General features: G+C 39.8%; 1 protein-coding gene across 1 annotated transcript in view; it reads left to right on the forward strand.

Moving 5' to 3' along the window:
• Positions 1–26,049, forward strand: part of WDR33 (WD repeat domain 33) — a 73,874-nt gene that overhangs the window by 34,690 nt on the left and 13,135 nt on the right. Inside the window, exons 8-17 of the mRNA XM_074153339.1 lie at positions 18,065–18,191; positions 19,447–19,601; positions 19,736–19,814; positions 20,323–20,433; positions 21,266–21,360; positions 21,596–21,604; positions 22,261–22,347; positions 22,604–22,743; positions 23,116–23,268; positions 23,645–24,688. Coding sequence (XP_074009440.1) covers positions 18,065–18,191; positions 19,447–19,601; positions 19,736–19,814; positions 20,323–20,433; positions 21,266–21,360; positions 21,596–21,604; positions 22,261–22,347; positions 22,604–22,743; positions 23,116–23,268; positions 23,645–24,688 — 2,000 coding nt within the window. The remainder of the gene's footprint in view (positions 1–18,064; positions 18,192–19,446; positions 19,602–19,735; positions 19,815–20,322; positions 20,434–21,265; positions 21,361–21,595; positions 21,605–22,260; positions 22,348–22,603; positions 22,744–23,115; positions 23,269–23,644; positions 24,689–26,049) is intronic.

Here is a 26,049-nt window from a genome sequence, read left to right on the forward strand (position 1 = left end):
AGTCCCCAAGATCTCAGAGAGTAATCTTAAAACTCCCGTTCAAAAAAAGCTGGGGAATATATTCCCTTGGCTGCTTTGAATTGGGAAAAACAGTATCTTTTAGTAAAAATCCAGCCCATCTTTCTGGTGTGTGCTGACAAGTGCATATTTTCTACCATACCCGCAATAGCTTTTTTCTTTGCCTTTTTATTTAGAATGATGGACCATGGAAATACTTTAAATGGTGTATTAAAACCTTATTTTTTAAACTTCTATCACTTTAAAGAATCTTCCCCTATAAAAAAAAAGAGTCGTAACACCTGATAAATTAGATTAACTGTAGCTATTCTAGCCCTCAAACAAAGAGTAGGATGAATTGATGACAAAATGTAGCTCAGGATCCAGTCTATTATTCCTGGTATTATACGTTAGGGAAAATCAAGTCTAAATATTTATATAGTACTACATTTGAACTTCTCTTTATAGCTGACTTCTTTCTTTCTTCTCCAAGATGATCGATCCTGTTCTGCTTTATTTTTCTGTTAAGATTTCAGGAAGGAGTAACTCTGATAAGTATTTACTGTCCTCAGATTGGGAATTTGCATAATGAGATTTCGACATTCTTCCTTGCTTAACACAAGGCCTAATCCTCATTGAGAACTATTTTTCATCAAAAGTTGAGGTTCTTCCTGGCTTTATAAATGATCAGTACACTTAAAGATTAAAAAAATTGAGTATTTTATTTCAATTCCGTGAAGAGCTTAATCCACATGGCCCTCCGCTCATTCTGTGGTAGAAACTTGTCCTGAGATGGGGCATAGAGTTTCAGATGAAAGGAGAACATTTTCCTTTGAAACAAGAATTTTCGTGATGCCTTAATATTTGGAGATACATAGCACCAATTGATGTATAAATGGTAATTACAGGTAAGTAATTTCCCATTAGACTTAAGTACAAGTCTAATGGGAATCCCCTGAATTTTGAGTTCAAACTCACTTGGTGTTCCAGGTATGTGGCCATTAGAAAAATAAGTATTCCGGTAAAGTTAACAGTTCTCGGAAAGGAAATACTTGAGTTTACTCCTCCTCTAGTCCAGTGGAAAATACACTTAAAATGCCATTTTTACTGGGGAGATGGAGGGTCACTTTTTCAGGCTTGGTTTTTTTTAGCTGTTCTCTTACTAGTATTGTAGAACAGCGTGAGAGTTTTGCTTAATATTAGATATTGTGCAGTCTCTCTTCTTGGAGGTTTTCAAAATAAAACTGGATTAAACCCATGAGCAACCTGGCCTGACCCAACGGCTTTGAGCAGGAGGTTGAACAAAAGACTCCCGAGGTTCCTCCCACCCTGACTTACCCTGGGACTTTATGATACTAAATTCCCCTGTTTTGCCAACCTGGAAACAAAGGAACAAAAAAATCCTAGTGATTTAATTTTTAGTTACCTTCAGCTGTGCACCAGCATATATGACAAGGAACTGACCTTCAAAAGACTGTATCAAAAATTCATTGTTTCTTTTAGTATCTTTTTCTTCCAGCTTTTAACATGCCTGAGGAAATGCACACTATCCATTTGGATTGGAAAGATTTCTTTATGTTTAGTGGGACTTTATCCAGAGCTGATAAATGTTTGGTCATTCCATAGTCATTAATAGTTTGTTCAACTTAATAATCACTGAAGTTTCAGTATTGCTTAGGGTCCTCCTACAACCAGTGAAAGCTTGTTGTAAATAAGATGGAAGATGTGATAGTGTCCGGTCAGCGTCTTCGAAGCTCCTCCTGATTGTGTAATAACTGAGGTAACAATATATATATAGATATACATATATATGCAATTGTAATATATGCGTATGTAGTTTCAGCCAGTCTCTATAAGGATGCAGCCTTTATAATGGTACTCAGTGGAATATTTTATGGACTTTTAATATTAAGTTTTAAAAAAACCTAATTTTAAAATTAGTTATTTCTTGTTTGTGTCAAAATTATGCAGTCCTGAAATAGATTGTGCAGGCAGTGTTGTGAAGCTCCAAAGCGCTCCCACAATTAAAAGAGATTGGAAATATTTGCTTTAAAATAAAAAAGTAATTTAGGTAACTGCTTTACTCCCTAAACTGAAGGTTTGCCCATCTGCTTTGTCATTACTGTTCCTGAAGGTGCATTTCTTTAGATCCTGTTTTTAAGTTCTCCAAAGGAGCCATAAGTAGACCTGGTGTGGTTGCAAACATCAGCCTTTTTGTCTAAATGAAATGGGTGTTTAGAGTAATTTTTTTTTTTTTCTTTGAAGCAAAAGCTGGTCAGTGTTGTTGATGCCCACACCTATCCCAGGTCTTGACTAAACCCAAATTATTTAATTAATTTTCAAGTTTAAGCATAATAACAGAAGACTGCATAGTATTAAATATAATTTTGAGACTGCAATTATCTTAAATAAAATTAGAAGTTGCTTTGTCTTGAAACATGCTACTTATCAAGCACTTGAAAAGTCCAAGCCACAGTTGTTCTGGTGTTTCTACTACAGATGAGATTAGAAAGGAATAACAACACATTACCAAATCTGTAGACAAAATTCCCCCTTCTGAATTGTAATTAATCAGTGGCGAGGAACAGTTGCACACGGAGAGCACTACCTGGCCAGCTGTCAACCAGGCTTGTATTTAGGGTAGGTACAGGATCTAAAAACTGTTAGCAAGAGGTCTGTTATCTAAAGGTGGGCTGAGTCTGCAGCTCAGCGTAGTGCAGCCTGTCACTGCTGGCTGTTGGTGCCCAGATGAAAAGATTCCTGCTTTTTCCTTACGCCTCCCTTCTGCTCTTTCTTAACCGTGCATAATGTGTAGGCTTAAATAAGGTTTTCAAGTAGACCAGCTGATACAGTTTGGAAAAAAGGGGTTGGGGCTGGGATTTTTTTGTTTTGTTTTTTGACAGCCACACCAACCTGTCCTAAGGACACAAACTTGCTTATTTTAGGTCAGCTGATGCAGTTGGGTAGTCAGGTATCTTTTCCCTACAGATCTTGCTTTTACGCTCTTAAATCCTCAGACGGTTCCCTAGCAGGAACTCCACCTACTTAAAATGAATGTATAAGGTGTTTTCTCTTTGGCAATATGTATATTCTCAAAATCATTATTCTCTTGGCTAGATTTCTAAATCTAGTAATTAGGAATTTCTATAATATTGACGCATGTGGATTTCTGTGGATCACCGTTCTCCTTTTGGAAGTCCCTGTTCTCCAGAGACTTACAAGTAAGCGTATGGTATTTAAGACTAGGAATGTAAAAATTCACTCAGACAATTCCTTTACTATATTAAAAACATCGATTTATGCTCTGCAGTTGTATTCTGGAGATCTTTGGGCAAAGGTGGGTTCTGTCTTTTGCACTGTCCCCAGCTTGTCAGGAATATCCTTTGCTTCCAGATGAACGGGGGGGGAAAAATGATCATTCCAGTCATCTGCATAGGCGCGTTAGATTGGTAATTTCTGTGGTATGTATTGCATTTGCTGACAAAACAGGACTTTTATAAAAATGCAATCAGAACTTTTAATGCTAGCATGAAACTTTAGAATTTCTATGTTCACATTATAAAACTGGAATGGTGGAGGCTTTAAATAGCAGGTGCCATCTTGCCAACCATTTTTGTAGCAATGTAACTGCTGCTTCCTGCCTGAAAGAAAAAAAAAAAATAATACCCTGCTTGCTCAAAGGCTTCTTCACGTGCTGCCTGCTCCTCTCCCACCTCGCCATTTTCTTTTCCCTGCGTCACGGAATTCTTCGAGGAATATACAGTCTCTCTCCCCAAGAGCACTTTTAATGTACATTTCAGTCTGCAATTTCACCATGAGGATGTCTGGTAATAGTAAGTCTGGCCGTGGAAATCCTGGCGATTAAGCCTCTCTGTGTTCTGCTCAGTGGATGAAGTTCCTTTAGTTTCTGCAGAACTGTCCTATCGGTTACCATCACCGCACCTTGTAGCAAGCCATAGCACTTCACTGGAATTCAAAGGTTCTAAAGAATGGTGTTTTATTCCACAGAAATTATTTACTAGAGATACCAGTAGTTATTTTTAACCCATTGCAAAACATTTCATTGACCAAATTAATAACTTCTGTTCCCAAACAATGTCGGTATTTGAATAAGTTTTTTAACTTTTTTGCAAGATGTCTAAATGCAAGTAAGGAATAGGCATGAGACAGGTTTTCCTGAAAAATACTTGGAAGGATTTGTTTGAGCAGCAATTATCACAAGTATCTAACAAACGTAGTTTAGTAGTGACATTTGAAAATGAACAATTTGGGGAATTTGAATTAGAGTTTAATTTGACTTTTAATATGAAATGCCATATTAAAAATCTTAGAAATTAATGTTGCATTTTCTAGACATGAAGAGTATCAGAGTATTTTTCCTGACGTGTCTCCTCTTTGCCGTCCTTGCACAGAAAGGGGGATGAGAGCTTAGGAGTGAAAAGTGAATTAATTTTTCAGTTTATTACGGTCCATGGCTCTTTGATGCCGGTTACTGTGAATTGGACGTCTGCATGGTAGCAACTGGTAACCCCGCTGACTTAGGTAACAAGTTCTACTGAGCAGATGTTGCGTGATAATACTAGTTCCAATCAGTCTGAGTAATTATCTGGTAGTGCAAAGGTGGTAAACTGCACTAATCATCTAGAAAATCTGTCCCTCACAAAAAAAAAAAAAGCCTCTCTTCATTTGCTCAGTAGCAGAAAATACTTTTCATAAACTGTATGATAGATAAATTAGGCTTTTATTTAAAAACTGTAAGTTTTGGAAAAGTTTACTTGTTTGTATGTGATAGCAGGAATAAGGGGCTTTGCTGCTTATTTTGCCATAGGCTGTTACCTCTCATGCCTAGTTTGTCTCACCGTAGACGTCACGTGAAAGAACTTAAAACCCCTAGTGTTTCCTTTTCTGTGAAAGACACGTTGATACAAAAGGCACAACCACTCTCATTGCTGTGCCGTCTTGAGGAGGTTAGGATCCTGCTGATGGGAGTGCAAACAATTAATATGCCCAGGCTCCGATAGATGAAGAAGCCGTTATTCTTAAAGCCAGGTTATTCTCAGCCTGCTGTACCTCTCTCTCCAACGTAGCGCTTGTGTCGCAGTTGAGCACGTTTGTGACACATCAACGCTTGTAAAACCGCATCTTCTAGCAGCAGATGATTCACAAGGGAATATGTATTCCAAAATAGAGACTAGTCTAATGAAGGTGTATTCTGTGTACCAAAGCGATAACTGTATTTTAACTTGCACTGAAAATAAACTGTTGACATGGGATTATACCTCTTAAAGCTTCCTTTTTTTTTTATTTTTGTTAACTTTTTAAAGTTAAAAATGCGCTTTGCTCCCAAATACAGGGTTGCTGTTTTAACAAAAGTGTTAAAAAATTGAAATGTAAATTTGGCAGAACTGTTACCTTGCATCATTTTGCCAACAAATACACTTTTGCATTTTCGGTTTCCTCAGCGGTTCCTTCAGTAGCGATGGCGTGCTCTTACGTAGCCTTTTCTGAACCAGAAATGACGCTGTCTTCTTTCATGAAAGTCATCTTTTTTTGGTCTCTGCTTCTGTTACTATTTGAACGAGACCGCGTATGGGGATTGATCTGTGCAAGCTGAGAGAGGACTTCACTACCTCTCCCGCAGTCACTGACCCAATTTATCAGTAACTTTATTTTACAGAAGATTTCTGAAGTCCAGCTTCCTAGAAGAGGAATACTGCGGGTTTCCATTCCTCAGCTTAGCTATTTCTACGCAGCACAGACAGCACCATCAAAGGTGTCTTAGTGGAAGAGCACAGAGCGGTTCCACTCAAGGGTCAGGATAGCAGCCTCTTACTGGTGATGACTTACCCCTCACTATTTATGTGCCTCACCTACTTACTTTGTTCTTCCTGGTATTTTGCAAACGTACGCCATTTTCCCAAAAGCACTGCTTTTTAGCTTCTGTCTCCTGTCTCTGTCATTTCATATATGGCCCCGGTTCACTGTTACCATGTGGACTGGTTTCTACATTTCTGAGACTGGAAAGATAATTTATATATTTCCTGTGTTTTGGTGTGTGTAAGATTAAAAAGCCGCTACAGAAAGCGTTGAGCGGAATCTAAGGATTCCTTAGGAAAGAGCTGCTTTCTGAGTCACACCTGCCTACTATAAGCACTTGTTCTCTTATGCCTTTTATTTTAAATTGATTTATCTAGTTGGTATTTTTCTTTTGTGGTGGTTTGAGCCCACATTTTTTACACAACTGCAGATGATTTGCACGATTGAAGTTTAGCAGGTATCTTTTGTGTTGTGGTGGTGTTTTCATATAACAAATGCTCCAAAACATGGCGGGGGGCGGGGGGGGAAGAGTCCTATAGATAACTTGTTTATATTTGCAACTTTTATTTCCAGAATAGTAAAAATTAAAATACCTAGTATTAATATTACTCCTTCTGCGCTAGTCTTGTAACAAAGAAGGCTCGAGTTAACCCGATACTGCAGGCAGGATCATTGTTTCAGAAAAATGTAAAGTTTTTTTCTCAGCACTGCTGAAGAGGTGGTCAGAATCGTTCTTTTTCTGCTGCACTTACAAATAGATGGACGTTCTCTATCTTGGGATTCTTTCGTCCATGTCATTTGGCTTTTTATGTATTTTCTAGAATTTTGGCTTTACATATTTTGCATAAACTTTTTAAAAGATTTTTTCAAAAACTACATCACAGAGTTCAAAGTATTTCAGAGTAACTTTTTTTTTTTCCTGGGAGTATAAGGTTTTGGACTAAGAGAGTTACTGTCTATCCTTTAATTGGAAAATTGGAAAATTTTCATTTTGAAATATTAGATAATGCTTCTGGTGCTAACACGGAGGGGTGTGCAATAACATCCAGGAGTTACACGCTCCAGGTCTAGATGCGGCATTTGAATTGAAGATTTTTCTGCTTCTAGGGAGAAAATTTTCCTGTTCTGATCACCGTTTTTTTTGTCCCGTTAAAGTTCTGCCTAATTCATGAGAGCAGGCACGGCAGTTACAATTGTAGTATGCTCTTAGGGTGCTTTCCTGCAAACGTCCACATCGCTGCTTTATGCTTGTTTTGGAAATTTGTGCCATGCAACTGAGCTCGTGTACCTGTGGAGTTAAATACAAATTCAGTCAGTGACTGCATCACAGAGGGAAACACTGCACTTAAATGCCAGTACAATATTTCTATCTGGTCTAATAATTTTCTTTTTATTTCCTTTAAAGTCGGCAGTGAAAAAATGTATCTGGTAGTCATTTCATGAAGCACAGGGTTCACAGCAGCATTCAGTCGCTCTGTAACATGGTGTGGTGGGGTCTGTTTAATTCTTGCATCCTCTATTCTGATCTTGAAAGAACAGACCCTTAAAATGTTGTCATAGGAAACCTGTTTCACACCTATTTTTTTTTTTTTAAGTGTGTATCTTTCTCCCCTGCACTTAAAATCATATGCCACTTCTTTTGTTCACATCTGCTTGTGACGTTAGTAAATGAATCTGAGAACAGCATTTCCATGAGTTGTTACCAGCACTTTTTGTTTGCAACCCCACTTAAATTGGTGCTGGGCCCCTTTGCCTTTCTTCTCCTAACCACGTGTCGTCCCTTACATCTTTGCCATAATTTTTTTTCCCCTTGTTTTGATATATCTGAGTTATTTAACTACACTTTGGATTGTTTTATCCCATTTCTTCCTGTTGACATCTCTCCCTTTCTTTGTTAGGTTTTATCGCACAAAATCCCTGGTAAGTTTTCAACAGCATCTTTTTCCCTGTCTCTCTGTTTGATCGTGTGGGAACTATTTGATCCATTCATGTGCTTATGGAATTCAAAATGATACAGGGGGATGCATGGTATTTTAGAGAGCTTCACAGATATTTAAACAGATACACTCTACAAACCAGTTGCTTTATAGGGAGCCTATTTTTGGAATTGAGACAGAAATAGAAAGTATTTGGGTTCCTCTGCATCAGTAGGGACTTTAGTACTGTCTTTAAACCTGAGAGAGGAAAACATTTTCTTAAATTTCAGAATTAATAGGTGGCAGGAAAGAAGACTGAGACCACATATGTGGTAGCGGTGATATAGGAAAGCACAGGGAAATTTGAAGTGAGAGCGTGATAAAACGTTTCTTGTTTCTGTCTCTCCCCTGAGCTCAGCTTTTCTTTGCTGCTTGATTGAAATAGACGGTATTATCTCTCTTCTGTTTCTGTAGTACTATTCAAATCATTGTTTTGCTCCTGCATTTTAATTACGTCATTGTACTGAGTTAATTTTTTTCAGTTTTGTTGTGTTCCCTCTCATTAGCTCCAAGATCACCGCTAGATTAGACATGTTTGTAAGCCACCGTATGATATCACATACTGGGTTTTTTTTCTGTTTTAGTTCATGGTACTCTGCAGCTCATTGTGTGTGTTTCTGTCTGTCCTCATAATTTACAGCCCTTTCATATTTCAGTTGCTTGAAAACTGGTCCCTTGTGCTTGAGATGAACATTCTCCAGTCTGTTCAGCTTCCCCCCTGCACAGAGAGAGTAGCGCTTTGGAGCTTAGGCCAGTATCGCCCACTCTGCTTTCTGCCACCCGTTCACTTGGGTAGACCTACTCTTCCCTGGTTTGCTCAGTCTTGGGGGCTTTGTAAAATGCAAAGAGCGAGTTTAATGGCTCCTATCTCCATATCCCTTCTTGGATCTCTCGTATTTGCTAATTGTCTGGAGTATTGACTGACACAAATCTTTTCCTAGAGTCTGTGCAAAGTTTGATAAACTCCCTGTTGTCCCCCCGCCCCTCACCCAACTGCTGTTCTGTTACCACTGAGAGCAGGTGCTCGTGCAGTATTTGACCTAGAACTAAAGAAAATAGTTTTCCTAACTTCTGTCTACCTAAACTCATTATTTCTTTGCTTAAAATGGTAATGGGCTCATACTTATGGGATGCTCCATATTGGTAAACTGGTTATCAAAATTAGCTTACGTGGGTTTTTTGGTTGGCAAGAAGGAAAACTGGTTTTCCTGTAAACTTGCTGTCCTTAACATGAGAATCTGGCTGAACAAGTGTTGTTCTTCTGTGACTGGCCACATGAACACGGCTGTCTCTAGAAGTAATTTACTTGTCTGATAGAGAAAAGAGTTGATAGTACCTCTCCTCTCAATGGGTTGTAAAAAAAGTAGGATCCTGCCCTGTAGTCTCAGCCATAAAAGCACGTTGACACCTATTCTTTCAATGAAGGAAGACCAAGTTGACTGAAAGATCTTGGTAATCCTTCTGTGTTGGGTGTTTTTATTAAAAGATTCTGGGTTGACTTGGGAGTAAGGGAACATCAAGTTACATAGAAGTAAAAGACTTCTTGTAACTTCTTTTGCTGGGATCCACAACATTTTTTTCTTAGGTTTTAGCACAGAGTGCTGAGAGTGATGTCTGCTCCCGTGCCCAGACAGCGGTTCGAAACTTGGATTAACCTCTAAGTTAGGTATTTGGACTATGCTTTTCTCTTGCAACAGCCGTAATTACCAGCACAACTTGTAATGAACATCTAACAGGGTGTTAAAGGGAATAAATACTGAAAATGATTAATGAAGGTTACTTTTAGCTTTTCTGGAAGTATTCGTTTCTCTTCCCTGAGTTGGGAACTAAGTATTCCGACTCTACCACTTACAGCCTTGACTGAAATCACCATCAGAGCACAGTGCTTGAAGCAAGTTGGTGCTAAGTTCTGCAGTGTGTTCCCTGATTTCCTTCCTTTTCCCTCCTTTCACTAAATTGCCATGCTGAATTTTAGGCTGCTCCAAAGTTTCTTTATTTGTTTTGAGTTTATTTAAAAATACACCTAAATCAATACTGTGTTTTTTACATTCCTCCTTTCCATTCCTTATTGTAGCATTCAGTAAAAATAACAAACTTCTATCTCGGCTTTGTGGTGTGCTTCACACGGGTGCAACAGGCAAAGGCTTGACGAAAGGCTGAGGATTCTGACACCTTAATGGCAGTGAGTGAACACAGCAGTCAATGTTTTCAATAATTAGTGAATAAAATTAGTTTAAGTATGTGCTTAAAAAAAAAAACCTCAATGAATTTACTATAGGATCTTAAAACTACATCGCTTACTAGAAGCTTCAGGCACCAGTTCTTAACACGTGCCCCACTTTGTTCTTGATTCATAAAATGTGTCTGTTCTGACTGACCCGTACTTAAATAGTTACTTTTGAGATAACCTGTCATTATGAGGCTTCAAATTATTTGACATTTTAATTAGATTCATCTTTTTTAAAAAAAAAAAAAAAGGTGATGGTACAAGCTATGAACAGACTTTAAAACACTGGTTTAGATCATGTTTGGAGGACCTGACTGGGAACATTTTAATGTGAAAGCTCACACTTTTCAGCATATTTTTGGGGCTTTTTTTATTTTTACAAAAGAACCCCACCATGCTGCCCGGGAATCTGATTCTGTACCCAGATATAAAAGCCACAAATCCACGGGATCTGCAGACTGCTGATTGACAAAATCATTGAGTTTCTCATCTTTTGATTCGCACTATTTCTTCCCGTGAAGAAAGTTGTTCTATTCCTGGACCCACAGCTGTTCTCTCCCCCTTTCTATAGGGCATTAGGTAGTAGTTGCCAGGCTGCAGTAGACGGGAGATCGGTCTTGTCTGACGGCTTAAGACAGTAAACATTGATTAGAGGCAGCTCAAGCTCTTGCAGATCCATTGACTTGTACCAGATAATTGAAAGGCAGGTGCCAGAAAACAAGCAATAGAAAATTGGGGGGCAGTTTCTCTCTGAGGGAGTGGGTTTTTTGGCTCCTGTCAGCTGTTGATGTTACGAAGCATGAGAATTTCTCTTACAATTGCTGTTAATTTTTCATGTTTCTTGTACGACATTTATTTTTAATATCATTAAATGTAAACACCGTGGTAAATAAATATTTTCTGCCAATGAAAAGCAAGTGTGTTGCTGCTTTCAAAGTAGGCTGGCTAGTTTTTGAACAGAAAAGAACATCTAGTCCCAGGTACTTTACAGATAATGTAACCAGCAAAAAAAAAAAAAAAAGATGTTCTACCTTTTGCAATTTAAAAAAGCCCCCTTAATTCTCTGATGAATGCCTGCAAAGGAATTATAAGTAATATGCCACGAGAATTTTAATAGATAACTGGGCAGAGTAGGATCCAGCTGCTTTTCAGAAATAATTTAACTCTGACTGTGATGAAGACCTGCTTTTGTATTTGAATTCAGCTGCCATTACTGCTAAGCACTAGCATATACATATTGAATAAGGTGGTGATGGACAGTTTTGATGTGGTGTATTTTCCCCTTTTACAGTTTCTGCTCTATTTTTCCTGTCATTTCTCTTGAGCGAGCTCTGAGCTTCCTGATGGCTTTCTATTTAAGATTAATAATGACTTTTCAATTAGAAATAACGACTCCTGTATTGCGCTAAGCATTATGCTGCATTTTAAAGCATCATCACACAGGTGAACTCTCTGTGGCAGAGATGCACTTCATGCTATACATAGTAGGGTTTTTTTGATTAAGTGCATAAAAATGGTGGTAAGTTAAGAAAATCTGGACACTGACCAAGCAAAATTACTGAAAATATTGGAATATTTTTATATACTAAAATAACTTTGTACTGATAATTACCTGTGGTCACTCTAGACATGACTTAACTGTCTTATGATTAGAAATTGTGAAACATGCATACTTAATTGATTTTCATATTGTTCTCAGTTCTAAGAGAATGTTAAACAGCTCCTCATCTCTTACAGATGCTGGTCTTATTACTGGGCTGTCGCACAACCTGCTGTCAAATTTGTTTTGTCTCTATATGTTTTAATACATATACAGGAAATAACCTGATTGGGTATAGGTAGTGATAATGCTCAAAAATAATTTCAGGAGTTCGGAAAAAGCAAATATGTCTAAAAGGAAAAGTGTCTCTATAGTGTTTGTGAACTCTAGCATGAACATACCCAATGATAAAACAACAAACAACAAAATCTGAGACCACAAATCTAACACAGTAGACATTTTCAGTTGTGTAAATTTTTGTTTCTGTTCAAAGCAATGCCTTTCAGCTGTGGGAGTTGCTCAGCATTCTGCCTTCATTTCACTGAAGAATTTAACCATTCAGTTTAAGCTTAACATGTGAGTAGTCCCATTAGTTAAAACTGAACCCTGCCTGACCCAGTTCCCACATACGCTGGGGCCCAGCTGGATTTCTTCCTCTTGCTATAAGTCCTTATAGGAGACGTTGTCATTGAATTTCAACAAGTGTAAAGAATTCCGATTACTACATTCCATTACTGGTAATTACATGTAATATAACAAGGGTTTTTCATGATTCTTTGCAGTGCATTTGCTGTTATGCGAGCTGTGCAAGCACACGACTAGCGTTAACTTCAAACTGGTTTTTTCCTAGTGTTTGAGGCTTTTGTAGAATTCTAACTATTCACTGAGTGGTGTTGGGACTACCGTATGTAAATTCTAAACTCGGTTATGGAAATACATTTTGGGGGCAGCTTACCCATTCTGGGTTATCTTGGGGAAAAATCACTTGGTTACACACACCTGTTTCATTAGTGTTTACTGATTATTTTTTTAACCTTCTAATTTCACAGATGATAAAAACAAATTTTCCTGTTACAACAGCTTTTGTCTGTGAAGAAAACTTAGTATACTAAGTTTTATATATCTAGAACTGTTAAAAAAAAAACACAACAAAATGGGATTTGTAAACAAGGCTTAATTATGTCCCATTCTGCTGCTGTTTTAGAGGAATACTGATGATCTAGGAGACATTCCCTGTGGGTAGGTTAAAACTCTAGCAGACGCTCTAGATACCATGTTTAATAAACTAGCAGAGAGCTAGACAGAGACAGTGAGCAAATAAAGGAAAATAAAACTTGAGTTTATGGGACAGAGGTCTGGAAGTATGGTGAGAGGCGTTGTTCTTAATTCACTGAAGACTAAAAGGAGTTTTTTCCCTAAATTTCTTATTCACCAACCTCCCACATTATGCTAAAAAGCAAAGGGGTACTGTGTATCTGTAGATGGAGGGTTTCTGTGTTATTCCTTCTTGGAGTGGAGAATAGGAAGTGAAAGAGCCCATAGGAAGGCTTTCAAGAGGCGTATAGTTCACATAATGCAATAGGGCAAAGAACACTAAATTACTGGAATTAAAATATATTCTTACCCTTATTGCTAACCTGGTCGGCGTTATCAAAGCAGTACCTTGGTTCTTGTAGATATGAGGTATTCAGTTCCTAAGTGAGCTTTTCATAGAAGCAGGGAATTTCTAGGGGAATGGGTAACTGATAACATTTTAAAAGCCTTCCATAAAAATGGAACGGGCAGAATAATCCGATTTGCTTAGCAGGCTGGAAGGAACTAACGAAACCTAAGGGAACTATGTAGAAAACTTAGAACATCTTTCTGCTAACATGGTTGTTTTCCATTTTCTTTGACTTGCAGGTCCCTTTTTTTAATTCTTTTTGGGCATGGAGAACCTTAGCTTGAATGGTACTAAGACCTGATGTCTCTTTGCAGATTCCTTGGAAATAGTCCCCTAGAAAGGCCTTGCTCTTTGGAGAGTTGTTCTGTTATTTTCGGGATACACATTACAGGAAGGTGAATGTTACTGTGTGGTGATGAAAAGGCTTCAAGTCTGACCAATTCAAGTGGAGGAAACACAGCTCTAATTACTCCCCATTTCAAACAGCATAAGAGAACCATGTGTCCTAAAAAAAAAAATTAAAAAAATCCAATCAAATAGAATTCCCTAAATGAGAAGCAGTATTGTTGGAGTGAAATGATTATGTTCGTTCTTTAAAATATATATAGTTACAAATATCCTTCTTCTTTGGAATGTAGATGTTAAAAAAAGTACAAGAAGATGCCTTAAGAATGGCATCTCAGTATGTGTATATACATCCAAATAATTGCTGAGATGCATCTAGAAATCCTACAGTATCATCTATAAAATCCTCTTTGCAATTTATGTCCCTTCAGAATGGATCTCATTCCTAGGGGAAAGGATATGATAGGAAAAAAAATGTAGCTACAGCAATAAATGTGAGATATATAGATATATATAGATATATATAGATATATATATAAAAATTGGTAGTTAATACACAGTTGCATTATAAAATATATAGATATGTTATAGACTGTAATAAAAAGACAATGATCCGAACCAACTTTTTTACACCGTATATTGCATTCACGAAGTCATATATACAGAAATTAGGGTGAGAGGGGGAAAAAAAAAAACCCAAGTCCTTAATTTGTGTACTTTTCCAGACTTATGACGTGCTGGATTTGATCAAACGCTATTAGACATAATCTTCTTATAGCTTGTTATGCCTTTCACCAGCCAGTATTTCTGTTCAGTGTCTTTTAAAGAACAACCCTTCAGTTGGCTGGAAGCATTAACAATCAGTGTTCTAATTAATGGGGCTGTGACTACAGCCACTGAGTTCAAAAATTTATTCTGCATATGAAAAGTATTATTAAAGAAATATTTTTGTATCTTAACTTTTTAAAAAATATCTACATATGCTTGTTTTTATTTTATTTTTTCTGCCAATTTTTAAAAGGTTAGAAAAAGTCTTAGGGTAAAACTGCCAAGCGTTAGCATATTGTTTTATGCTCAGATTGATAACTCGTGATTTTAAACCAGGTCAGTTTATCAAAGATCTTTATCTTCAGTCTTTCACTTGTTTGTTTATAGGCCCTCCTATTGCCATGACTTGTAAATAATTCACACGTTTCAATTAATTTATCTATAAAGCATCTCTACAGGATGGGGAAATGGTATAATATATCTGCCTTTTACAGGCTGGGGCTCAGGGGGCAAGCGTTGTTCAGAGAGGGATTCCCATCCTGGCTCTCCTCGGTCACAGAGACATATGTGCGATTGTTGAGCAAAAGCTGTTTAGAGTCAGCAAATAAGGAATGTGAACTACAGAGATTTGCATGAATGAAGGTTTTCTGAGTGTGGTGCTTGGTGGCAGGGTTTCTGTACCAGAGCAGAGACCGATTCCCAGGTCGTAGCCTAGAACTAAGAACTGAAAACAACTACAAAGTAAAATCTATCGAGCTTCTTTTTGTCTGGAGTCTTATTTTAAATGTATTTTTTGCATCATCTGTCTCATTGCAGATGGTAGTGTATATGTCTGTCTGCAGAAAGAAGGAAAATCAATATATAGTGTCAATTGCTCTGATTAAAAAAAGAGAGAAAAAGAAATTAAAGAGGTCTGATTAGATGATATCTTCATTATCTTATGTAATTCTTCAGAGTTAGTTCATCCCTTGGAAATAGTTTATTTAAAGCATATTTGTTGTAGGAAAGAATTTATCTCTCAAGAAAGCTTTATTGTGTTAGGAACCTTTAGCTAAATATATATGTTGACTCCATTTAGCACAGAACTTTGTTTAAGAGATGCCTCTCGAGGGCAGGAGAGATCACTTTGATAAGATTACAAAGGAGGAGGCTCCCAGTTTCCCCCACTATTGCCATAGTCCAGAACACACTGGTTGAAAGATTCCTCTCTGCAAGAAATACCAGTTACCTATCTTTATAATGGTTATGTTTTTAAATATGCTAAGTTTCTTCTGATCCCTGTGGTCAGTTATAATGCACTGATGATGGTCAAATCCCTGCTGATAAGTACCTAATGATTTATCCGCTCTGGTTACGAGTTCTGAGTGTGCTGGCATCTTTTACTGCCTTTCAGCTTTGTGGTCTGGGGCTACTGGGTAGTGACTATCAAACACGGGTTCTGAGAAGCCCACCAGTCCACTGCTGTCCCGTCACCGTCGCTCACTTTAGAAGACTTTTAGAGGATGGATGCTTGGGTTGCCGTGTTTCAGAGCGTGGCTCTGAACTGGAACTGGGTTGCCCCCTCTGAGCCTTTTTTCCCTCAGGGTACATATTTGGGCTGGTTTAGCTCAGGTTAGGTCTGGAAAGAAAAGCCTCCGTCAGGCCTTGCACAGGATGAGCTGTCATCCAGGGATGGCCTTTCACCAGCAGAACTTGTTTTCCGGGTGCAATCTTACCCACCAAACAGAGTAACCTTTTGTCTCTCAGTGCTCTTCCCTTACTAATTGTCTTTATTCCAGGAGCGGCAAGGCCAATGTAATTCCCGTCTGTGTGGGTAGGGGGTTTTTATGGTTTTGCTGGGCTTTGGGGTTTTTTTTTCCATATTTATGATAGTACTCAAGTGTTCTAGCCTGAGCACATTTTCATACAGTTCGACTGGTTATTAATTGTAAGGGAACATTTCTCTATAAGGGCCTATTGTTGCTTTTGAATTAAAATCCCCTCTCTTTCCCTGGGGGCTGCAGGATAACAAGTACCTACAGAGTACCGTCGGCTGAAAATCTGCGATGAATTGCCTTCCACTAGGGAGGGAGGGCGCTTTGTCTCTTACTGCTGGCCCAGTCGTTCCTCCAAAGTAAACCCTGGGATGGGAAGCTCAGTGTTCGGCTTCATGTTTTAGTTGGAGAGAGAGATTTAGTCAGAGCAAACACAGACCGACAGTGCCTTTCATTTCTTTCTGTGTCTGAAGAGCCAGAGAGGAGGGAAACAACATCTCAAAGTGCCCCTTCTTTGGTAGGACAGACACCGGAACGGTCACTTCTGAGCACATTTATCTTTTTTGCAACCTGAGGATCCTGCTCGTCCCTGAGACCCCGTGTATTCCAAGGGCAATTCTCTCTGCTGTGGCTGGGGGGGGAGCAGCGTTGGGTTCCTTCATCCATATTGGCGATCAGTGCTCACAGTTGTTCCCCGTGTATTCACCAAAGCTGTATTCATTTCTTCGTGGGTCAAGAATCTCTTCCCTGTCTGTCCTTTCCTCCAGAGAGGAGGGAAGTTGCACTCATTTGATGGAAAGAGTGATCTGTGTGTTAGCAGTTTGTCTTTTATTTTAAGACAGAAGTATATTGCCTGTTCTAATTTGATTTTTCTGTGGCCTCAGGAAAAAATTTCAACTGGTACTAATTTTTAATGTTCTGTCAAATTGAAGCCTATATTAAGACAGCTCATGCTGCTTGAAGTTACGTGTTCCACCACATAGCAGAGCAGTGCTTGTGGGACCTGTCTGACTTTCATGGGGAACCCTTTGTCTTTCATGGAACGTGCTACCGTTCTTCCATACCATTTTATAACTTCTGTGCCTTTATGTTGCAGACAGCCCTTCCTTCCTCATCTTGCTTTTTTATCTTCAGTTACTGCATGATGCCTCATTTTCTGCTGTTGACTATCACTGTTACCTTACTCTTGAAGTGGGCACGGAGAGGGATTGGAGAAAGAAATTATCGTTCGTTATTTCTTCTCTAAATCCCTCTAGTTCAGCTCAGAAACCTCATTTTGTTGAATAGCAGGAACGGGGGTTTCTTCTTGACAGATTTTTGGATCACCTGAGCAGCACTGATTATCTGTCAACATCAATGAGCCTGTTTAAAATGAAATGATATCACAAGGTTTTTTTTTCCTCTCCTAACTCTTGAGTGTTAGAAAAACCTGAATCCCTCTGACCTGATAAGAGGTTATATCTCATAAGATTTCTTTCCATCATATGCATAGTTTTCAGATCCATAATTTAATTTCTTTGCTTATTTTCTGACAGGAGAGCAAAAGGGTCATACTGATAGTATAAGAATAAATACGTATTTGCCTTTCGTTTCTACAATATTTCATGGAAAGTGAAGTGTCACAGTGTTATTTCCATTACCCTCTGTTACATTTAAAATATTGGGTAATAGCATAGGGCCAAAGCCTAAAGAAAAGTACCAGTTTGAGCAGAAACTTCTTAGAGAATTTTCATGTTGGTGAAGTGAGCTTGGTTTGAGGGCATAATCCAAGGAGAACATGCTCCCGGTGATTAGTGGGAAGGAATGCAACCTAAATAACTCAGAAAGCTTTTTATTTAGTTTGATTTTGTTTTGTGACCTGTGCTCCATGATGTTTTTCATTCAGTTTTATGTTGCAGTTATAAGGTATGCACCCTTTAATTTTTCTTTTCAGTGTCTGTGAAATCTCAAAATGAGCGATTTTTATCTTCTCAACAGGACATGGAGCAGATGTGAAATGTGTTGACTGGCATCCAACAAAGGGATTAGTTGTATCGGGAAGTAAAGATAGCCAACAGCCCATCAAGTTCTGGGATCCAAAGACTGGCCAGAGCCTTGCCACACTGTAAGTTCTTGCCCACAGACTTTGATTTGCTTAAATATAAGCTAAGTTCCTAAAATATTTTTTTTTTTAATTCCCTTCTTAGCTTTTTGCCTCACATCTTTTCAGCCATACACAATTGCTTCAAATATGAAGCCAGTGCTTTAGCTGTGTCAAGAAATCTAGAGGTTAGATGAAGTCAAGTCTATACTTGGAAAATTGTGACTTTAATACTCCTTATTTAAATTTACTTTGTCCTTCTCCACGGACCTCCTAGTCACACAGTTCTCATTTGGAAAACGGAATTGAGATATGGAAACCCAAGTGAGATGTTTCATGTGGCTGATGAAAAGTTCCTTATGCCGCAGTAGAAGCGTGCACAGTGTCTGAATGCTGTCTCGATGAGCACTGCCAGTTATCATAGAATGGTCTGGGTTGGAAGGGACCTTAAAGATCATCTATTTCCAACCCCCTGCCCTGGGCAGGGACACCTCCCACCAGACCAGGTTGCTCAAAGCCCCATCCAGCCTGGCCTTGAACACCTCCAGAGATGGGGCAGCCACAGCTTCTCTGGGCAACATGGGCCAGTGTCTCACCACTCTCACAGTGAAATATTTCTTCCTGGTATCTAATCTAAATCTGCCATCTTTCAGTTTGAAGCCATTACCCCTCATCCTATCACTACGTGCCCTTGTCTAAAAAGTCCTTTTCCAGCTTTCTTGTAGGCCCCCTTTAGGGACTGGAAGGGGCTGTAAGGTCTCCCGGAGCCTTCTCTTCTCCAGGCTTAACAACCCCAGCTCTCTCAGCAGAGGTGCTCCAGCCCTATGATCATCTCCATGGCCCTCCTCTGGACCCTCTCCAACAGGTCCATGTCCTTCTTGTGCTGGGGGCTCCAGAGCTGAACACAGTACTCCAGGTGGGGTCTCAGCAGAGCAGAGGGGTAGAATCACCTCCCTCACCCCGCTGGCTATGCTTCTGATGCAGCCCAGGATACACTTGGCTTTCTGGACTGCCAGTGCACATTGTTGACTTGTGTTGAGCTTCTCATCAACCAAGGCCCCCAAGTCCTTCTTCTCGGGGCTGCTCTCAATCCGTTCTCTTCTCTGAAGTACAAAAGAACAGGATTAAGGCTTTGCACAGAAAGCCACGGTGTTCTGGTTTAGTAGCCTGAACTACTTTGATATTGACCCGAATGTTTGGGACTGGTGGATTATCACGTTTTTATTTCTGTCTGAGAAATGAGTATGTGGGCAAAGAACCTGTCTTTCTCTGCTTGCAGACATGCTCATAAAAACACAGTGATGGAGGTGAAACTGAACCTGAATGGCAACTGGCTGCTGACAGCTTCTCGTGACCATCTCTGTAAGCTCTTTGACATTCGTAATCTGAAAGAAGAACTTCAGGTCTTCAGGGGTCATAAGAAGGAGGCCACAGGTCAGGATTTGTTACGTTATGTGGATTTTTATTAAGAAGTTTGGATTAAGAATTAAAGTTTTTGAGATTCTGATTTCCATTCATTAGAAATGCTGGCCTTATACTTTCTGATTGTGGCGTCCTTTGTGTTTCAGCTGTGGCCTGGCATCCTGTTCATGAAGGGCTGTTCGCCAGTGGAGGATCTGATGGCTCTTTGTTGTTCTGGCATGTTGGGTATGTGGCATTTTCATCAGCACATCGGAAAGACGTTGGTCAGGTGTACAAGCTATTATAGTAAACATCAAATATACTTTTCACCTTTGAATCTGTATTTAATGTGCACGTTTATGGTATAGTTTTTCTCTGTACCTGGGGAAGTTTGTGAATATGTTTAATTTATGAGTAAGTTTTCCTGTGCAGGTGTATTTTAAAATTGTCTCTTGTTGAGAGTGTGATAAATGGTTGAAACTCCTGGTTACTTAGAGCTTGTTCTGAGATGTTGTAACTATGTTGTTTCTAAATGTACAGTTAAAAATCCTTACATTACTGAATTCCCTACTGAGAACAACTGGGAATGATCAGTTCACCCAGCAGAAAAATAACAGAGGGTTAAGTTTAGCAAAATATGGAATAGAGGAAGAGGAACAACTGAATAGCAAAAGTTTTGTGTTGTATCTGTAGCAGATATTCACCTGCATGATGATTGATTTTTTTTTATTTTTTTTTTTTTTTAATGCATCAGGGTTGAGAAGGAGGTTGGTGGAATGGAAATGGCGCATGAGGGAATGATCTGGAGTTTGGCATGGCATCCCCTTGGACACATTCTCTGTTCAGGCTCAAACGATCACACTAGGTATTTTCAAGTATTTAAAGAAAAAAATCTAAGGGGATGTATGTACATTTAGAGACTAGAAAGGTGCATGGCATCAGTGAACAAAGAATAGATTGGGATGATTCTGATACACAGCCGATGGGCAAAGCAGAGACAAACTTATCTAAAAGGGAAGGCGCTGACATTTTACCTTAAAAGGCAGAGTCCCACCTCTTCATCTAAGGTTTCCTTCATCTAAGGAAACCTTAAAAAATACTAGGCTTTTGGGTTTGAGTGAGCTTTCACATCTAAAGAAATTTTTTTAAAAAGAATTGTTGTCGTTTCTTAATGAAGAAATAGTCCTATTTCCACAGCAATTTTTTGCTGTGGATCATCTGCTGGTCGTGTCTGTCTTTTCACATTGCTGACATGTTTGGAGGTGTATAGTTTGTGCTTTTAGGTTGAGCATGCTGTAAGCATGGAGCATTTTATAAATGGAGACATTATCTGTGGATGCCTATATTGACAAGTTTAGTTGTATATGAAGAATATATTTGAATTGAGTGAGAGGTTTTGGGGAATGGACTAGAAATGTAGCTGCCCAGGATCTGATGTTGATGCCTTGTACTTATACCCCTTACACTTTGAAGCATCTTCTCAATTGTAACTATATAATTCAATATGATCATTGTTGGGTTTTTATTTTTGGTTTGAACCTCACACTTCATGTTCAGATCTAGCACTGAACTTGATTTAGGAAGAGTTGAATCCTTGTATAATCAAGATAGCACTCTAAAAATCAAAGAACTGTTTTGATTAAAAAGTTTTGATACTCTTGACCCTTTATTGCGATCATATATTTTCCTTTTGACAGCAAGTTTTGGACTAGAAATCGGCCTGGAGATAAGATGCGAGATCGTTACAACCTGAATCTGCTGCCTGGGATGTCAGAGGATGGTGTGGAATATGGTACGGCAATTTCCCTCAATAGGGAAGGAAGAGGGTTGGGGTCAGGAGCAAGCCCAGGTTTGTAGCTGACACTAAAGTGCAGCTTCTGGGTAAGATGGTGAAACATTATAGCATTATTATGTATTCTAGCATTGGTGGCTATCTTAGACAAAGGTATTTTTTTAACGAGGATGATTTTACTCTCCATGTTATCAGCCATCGTTGTTCCAACAAGTTTTCTCTTTTTTTTCCGCAGCTCCGGGAGGTAAGACCTGGTCTGTCAGTCACAGGAAGGAGGTTTGGCTCTCCATCTGGCAATATCTCCAGTTTACTTTTCTTCCCAAAAACTTCATGTGACTTCAAGTCTTCCCACAGTCCTGCACTACAGCAGGAAAATATTTCAAATTATTGAACTTGACTAAAATCTTAAAACTTTACCCCCCTCTTAAGAATTTATGTCGGTAGTTTTAGGCTGCTCAGGGTTGCCCAGCTCTATGGGATGTCTCAGCAACCTTTTAATTTCTGGGGTTGCATCTGCTTCTTCAGATTTTTTTATTTGCTCTTTTGTGTTTGGGAATATTAACTAAAAAGTAACACTTAAATTGGATTAAAATTTTAAAATATATGGATTTGATATAACAAAAATGGGAATGGGTGTGGGTCATTTCCTTTTCTAAGCTTCTACCCTAAATGTAACTTTCCTGAAAGGACAGTTTCTGACCTTTTGGGGTGTATTTATGAATCTGAATTTGCAGTTCTTTTAATATCCTGTTACTCATACATGGAATTAAAGGGTGACCTGCCAGTTGTGAAATAGGTAGTGATACCAGTGGGAAAATTTAGCATGTGAGAATCCAAGGGGATAAAATGATAACGTAAAGAAAAATGTTCCAGGTATAAATATTTATTGTTTTTCTCTAGATGATCTGGAACCCAACAGCCTGGCAGTTATTCCTGGGATGGGAATACCCGAACAGTTGAAAATAGCCATGGAGCAAGAGCAGATGGGTAAGTAGTAGCTATGGGTAAGCACTGTTCTGAGCCATCCAGATACTGTGTGACTTGTCTTTCATTCCTTTCCTTTCGTATATTTTGGTAGCTGGGATGCTTTTCTCTAAAGTTCTGTATTGTGTGTATTTCCCATGGAAAGAAGGAAAGAGTTTAAAGCCTCTTGGTCTCTTTTGTTAAATAAGCTGTAAAGAGAGTAACAGGATTTCTCTGTGAACCTGCATTGCTCTGACTGTTTGTCTCCCTGGTGCTAAAGGGAAAGATGAGTCCAACGATATTGAAATGAGAATCCCAGGACTGGATTGGGGGATGGAGGAAGTAATGCAAAAGGACCAAAAGAAGGTGCCACAGAAAAAAGTACCCTATGCAAAACCAATACCGGCACAGTTTCAGCAGGTGAGTACCCGATACACAGCAAGCAGGAGAACAACTTGTTATTTTCCCCAACTTCAAAAAAAGTGTGGCTGTTGAAATGTGTTGGATTTCTGGTATCAGCTCCTTTTATGTCAATACCTAGTGCAAAATAATTTACCACAGTAGTTAGTTTATTTACTCTTTAAACATAAAATATTTGGTTAAATCCCTTATATCTTGTTATCTGTACCTGGAAAATAGGATGTTATGAGATACAGAAGTTTTATTCAGCATTGTTTTTAGCTTCTGAATATCCATACTACACAGCATTCCAGCAGATCCTTTCCCAGAGCAGCAATGTATTGCATACATGGTGTTCCACGGAGTTCATCTTGTGTTTACTATTCCTTATAGGCATGGATGCAGAACAAAGTTCCTTTGCCTCCCCCACCTGAGCCATTGAATGACAGAAAGGAAGATATTAAGCTGGAGGAGAAAAAGAAGACACAGGCGGAGATTGAACAGGAAATGGCAGCACTTCAGTACACAAACCCACAACTCTTGGAGGTATGTAGGTAGAGACAGTTATTAGCAAATTTGTTTTACTGCTCTATGGGAGATATTTCGACCTCGACACTAAAATGTCTAGCTTGCTTTTACAGTATTGATTTCACCTTTTTTCAAAAAACCCATCTAATTGAACAGAATATTGGTCTTAATGCATGAGGCTATGAAACCTTCAGTGAGGCCCCCCCATTTCAGTTAATTCATTCTGATCTATGGGTCTCTTTAGTTGTATTTCTATTAATTAGGGGAAAAGCACTAAATCTTTTTAAACTCCTGAGAAGGGAGGTGATTGCTTCTGATTTTCAGTTGTTGCATCTACTTCTGTGCTTAGTTAATTTTCTGGGTCTCTTTTTTTTTTAATTTTATTTTTGAACAGCAATTGAAGATTGAGAGACTTGCACAAAAGCAAGCTGAGCAAGTGCAGCCGCCGCCTCCAGGAGGCTCACTTCATGGACCCCAGCCTTTTCCAGGGCAAGGCCCAATGTCACAGATGCCTCAAGGATTTCAACAGCCCCTTCCACCTCAGCAAATGCCAGTGAATATGCCTCAGATGGGACCTCCTGGTCCACAAGGACAGTTCAGACCTCCGGGATCCCAAGGACAAATGGGACCTCAAGGTCCTCCATTACACCAAGGAGCTGCAGGTCCACAAGGATTCATGGGACCACAAGGACCTCCAGGCCCTCAAGGGCCTCCACAAGGAATGCCACGGCCTCAGGATTTACATGGACATCAAGGAATGCAGAGACATCCTGGCCCTCATGGGCCAATGGGGCCGCCAGGTCCACAGGGTAATGCTGGCCCACAAGGCCACTTAGGACCACAGGGTCTACCTGGGTCTCAGACTCATTTAGGACAGGGTCCGCCTGGCCCACAGAGTCATTTGGGTCCTCAAGGTCCTGGTGGACAAGGAATGCAAGGGCCACCTGGTCCCCGAGGAATGCAAGGACCTCTTCCTCATGGCATGCAAGGAGCTCCAGGATCTCAAGGGATGCAGGGCCCTATATCTCAAGGGCCTTTGATGGGACTTAATCCAAGAGGGATGCAGGGTCCACCAGGACCCAGAGATAACCAGGGACCTACTCCACAGGGGATGATGATGGGTCATCCGCAAGAAATGAGAGGTCCTCATATGCAAAGTGGTTTACTAGGACATGGTCCCCAGGAGATGAGGGGCCTCCAGGGACCCCCGCCTCAAGGTACAATGCTAGGACCACCACAAGAATTGCGTGGGCCACCGGGTCCACAAGGCCAGCAGGGACCTCCACAAGGCTCTTTAGTGGGGCCTCAAGGAAACATGCAAGGACCTCAGGGACAACCGAATCCTTCCAGGGGGCCGCATCCTTCCCAGGGCCCCCTGCCTTTCCAGCAGCAGAAAACACCTCTGTTGGGTGATGGGCCTCGTCCCCCGTTTAATCAGGTACGTGTCGGTCTGTATAACGAGAAGAGTGTTACGAACGTAGGAATGATAACCTCACGCAGTAGAAACGCAAAGCAAGAGCTGAGGGGCTGGAGGCTTGGTGTGTTTGCAAGACTGAGGCCTTGGAAAACTTAAATGGTAAAGAGTTACGTAGTTCGGAAACAGCGGAGGTAACTGTAGAAGAGGGATTATAGGAAATAGTGGTACAGAAATCAGTCTGCTATGAAAATATGTAGCCTTAAGAGAAACTCCAGGCTTATTTTAATTTAAAGACACTGAATTGTCTGAAATGGGGAATTTCCTGGGGAGTAGGTAAGCACTAATAAAAGTTGAATTTAAGCAAACTGAACATAAGAAAACTCCTATGTATTAATTAAAGCCAAGGTACTGCCGACTCTCCCAACTCTCAGTTGTCCCAGAGTAGTTAATCTGAACTGTGGGATGAATTTACCATAGATGCTGCCACACCTGGAACAGCTTAGGTCTGGTTGAACTTTCCAGTTCGAACCAAGCGCACAGGAACAGAGCTCTCCTGCTTTCTGCCTTGGTATAGAAATCATTCAGCCACCTTTGTACTTTTTGGAGCATGAGGGAAGAGATTGGCGTTGAACGCCGTTAACTCATTAGTGCGCCATTCGCCGAGAAGCACGAGAGTAAGCAGAGGCATCAGACCAGGTTGTGTAGGACCAGCCCAGGGTGAGCACTGAGCTGGGACTGCTGAGCGTGGCCTTGGATGTGTGCGGACCACATGGCTCCAGGAGGGTCCACCGGCTCAGCAATACGCTTTTGCTTAGCTGAGCTTATAGACACACCAATTAATGTGGCAGGAATCAAATCAGGGATTGATGAAGTCTGGTTCAGTACCAGGTGCCACCAGATCTGCCCTCTTCAGCATCTGATCCCACCTTCTGATCTACCACAGATAGCGCAGAGCTCGCTCTGTTCATTAGCTCTTACAAGTTCCTAGTTTTATGGCACTGATTCTGTACTTAAAATTTCTCTTGTCTCCCGCTTCAAGGTGAATTTTGAAGGGGACGTTTGGAAAAAAATTCTACTTACTCAATTTTAAAAAAAAACGTGTTTTTTTTAAAACAGAATGAACTCTTTCAGATTTGCACTCAATAGTTTCTAGTTAAAGCTTTAGACAGGTATGGTCCTTCGTGTGTAGTCCAGCACCAATCACGGTGAGTGATGACGTATTGAAATGAGCTCTAGCTCACTGATTTCATTTCAGATTGAGGCAGAGCAGCCCACAAATTGTGGGTTTACTTGAATATTTTTTGCCTTACAAACCAGCAGTAATTCCTTCCAGCAGTCTGTTAACGTGACACCATTGCTGAGACTTCAAAAGCGTCGAAGTT

This window comes from Numenius arquata, chromosome 9 (genome assembly GCF_964106895.1).
Source record: "Numenius arquata chromosome 9, bNumArq3.hap1.1, whole genome shotgun sequence".
Taxonomy (NCBI): Eukaryota; Metazoa; Chordata; class Aves; order Charadriiformes; family Scolopacidae; genus Numenius; species Numenius arquata.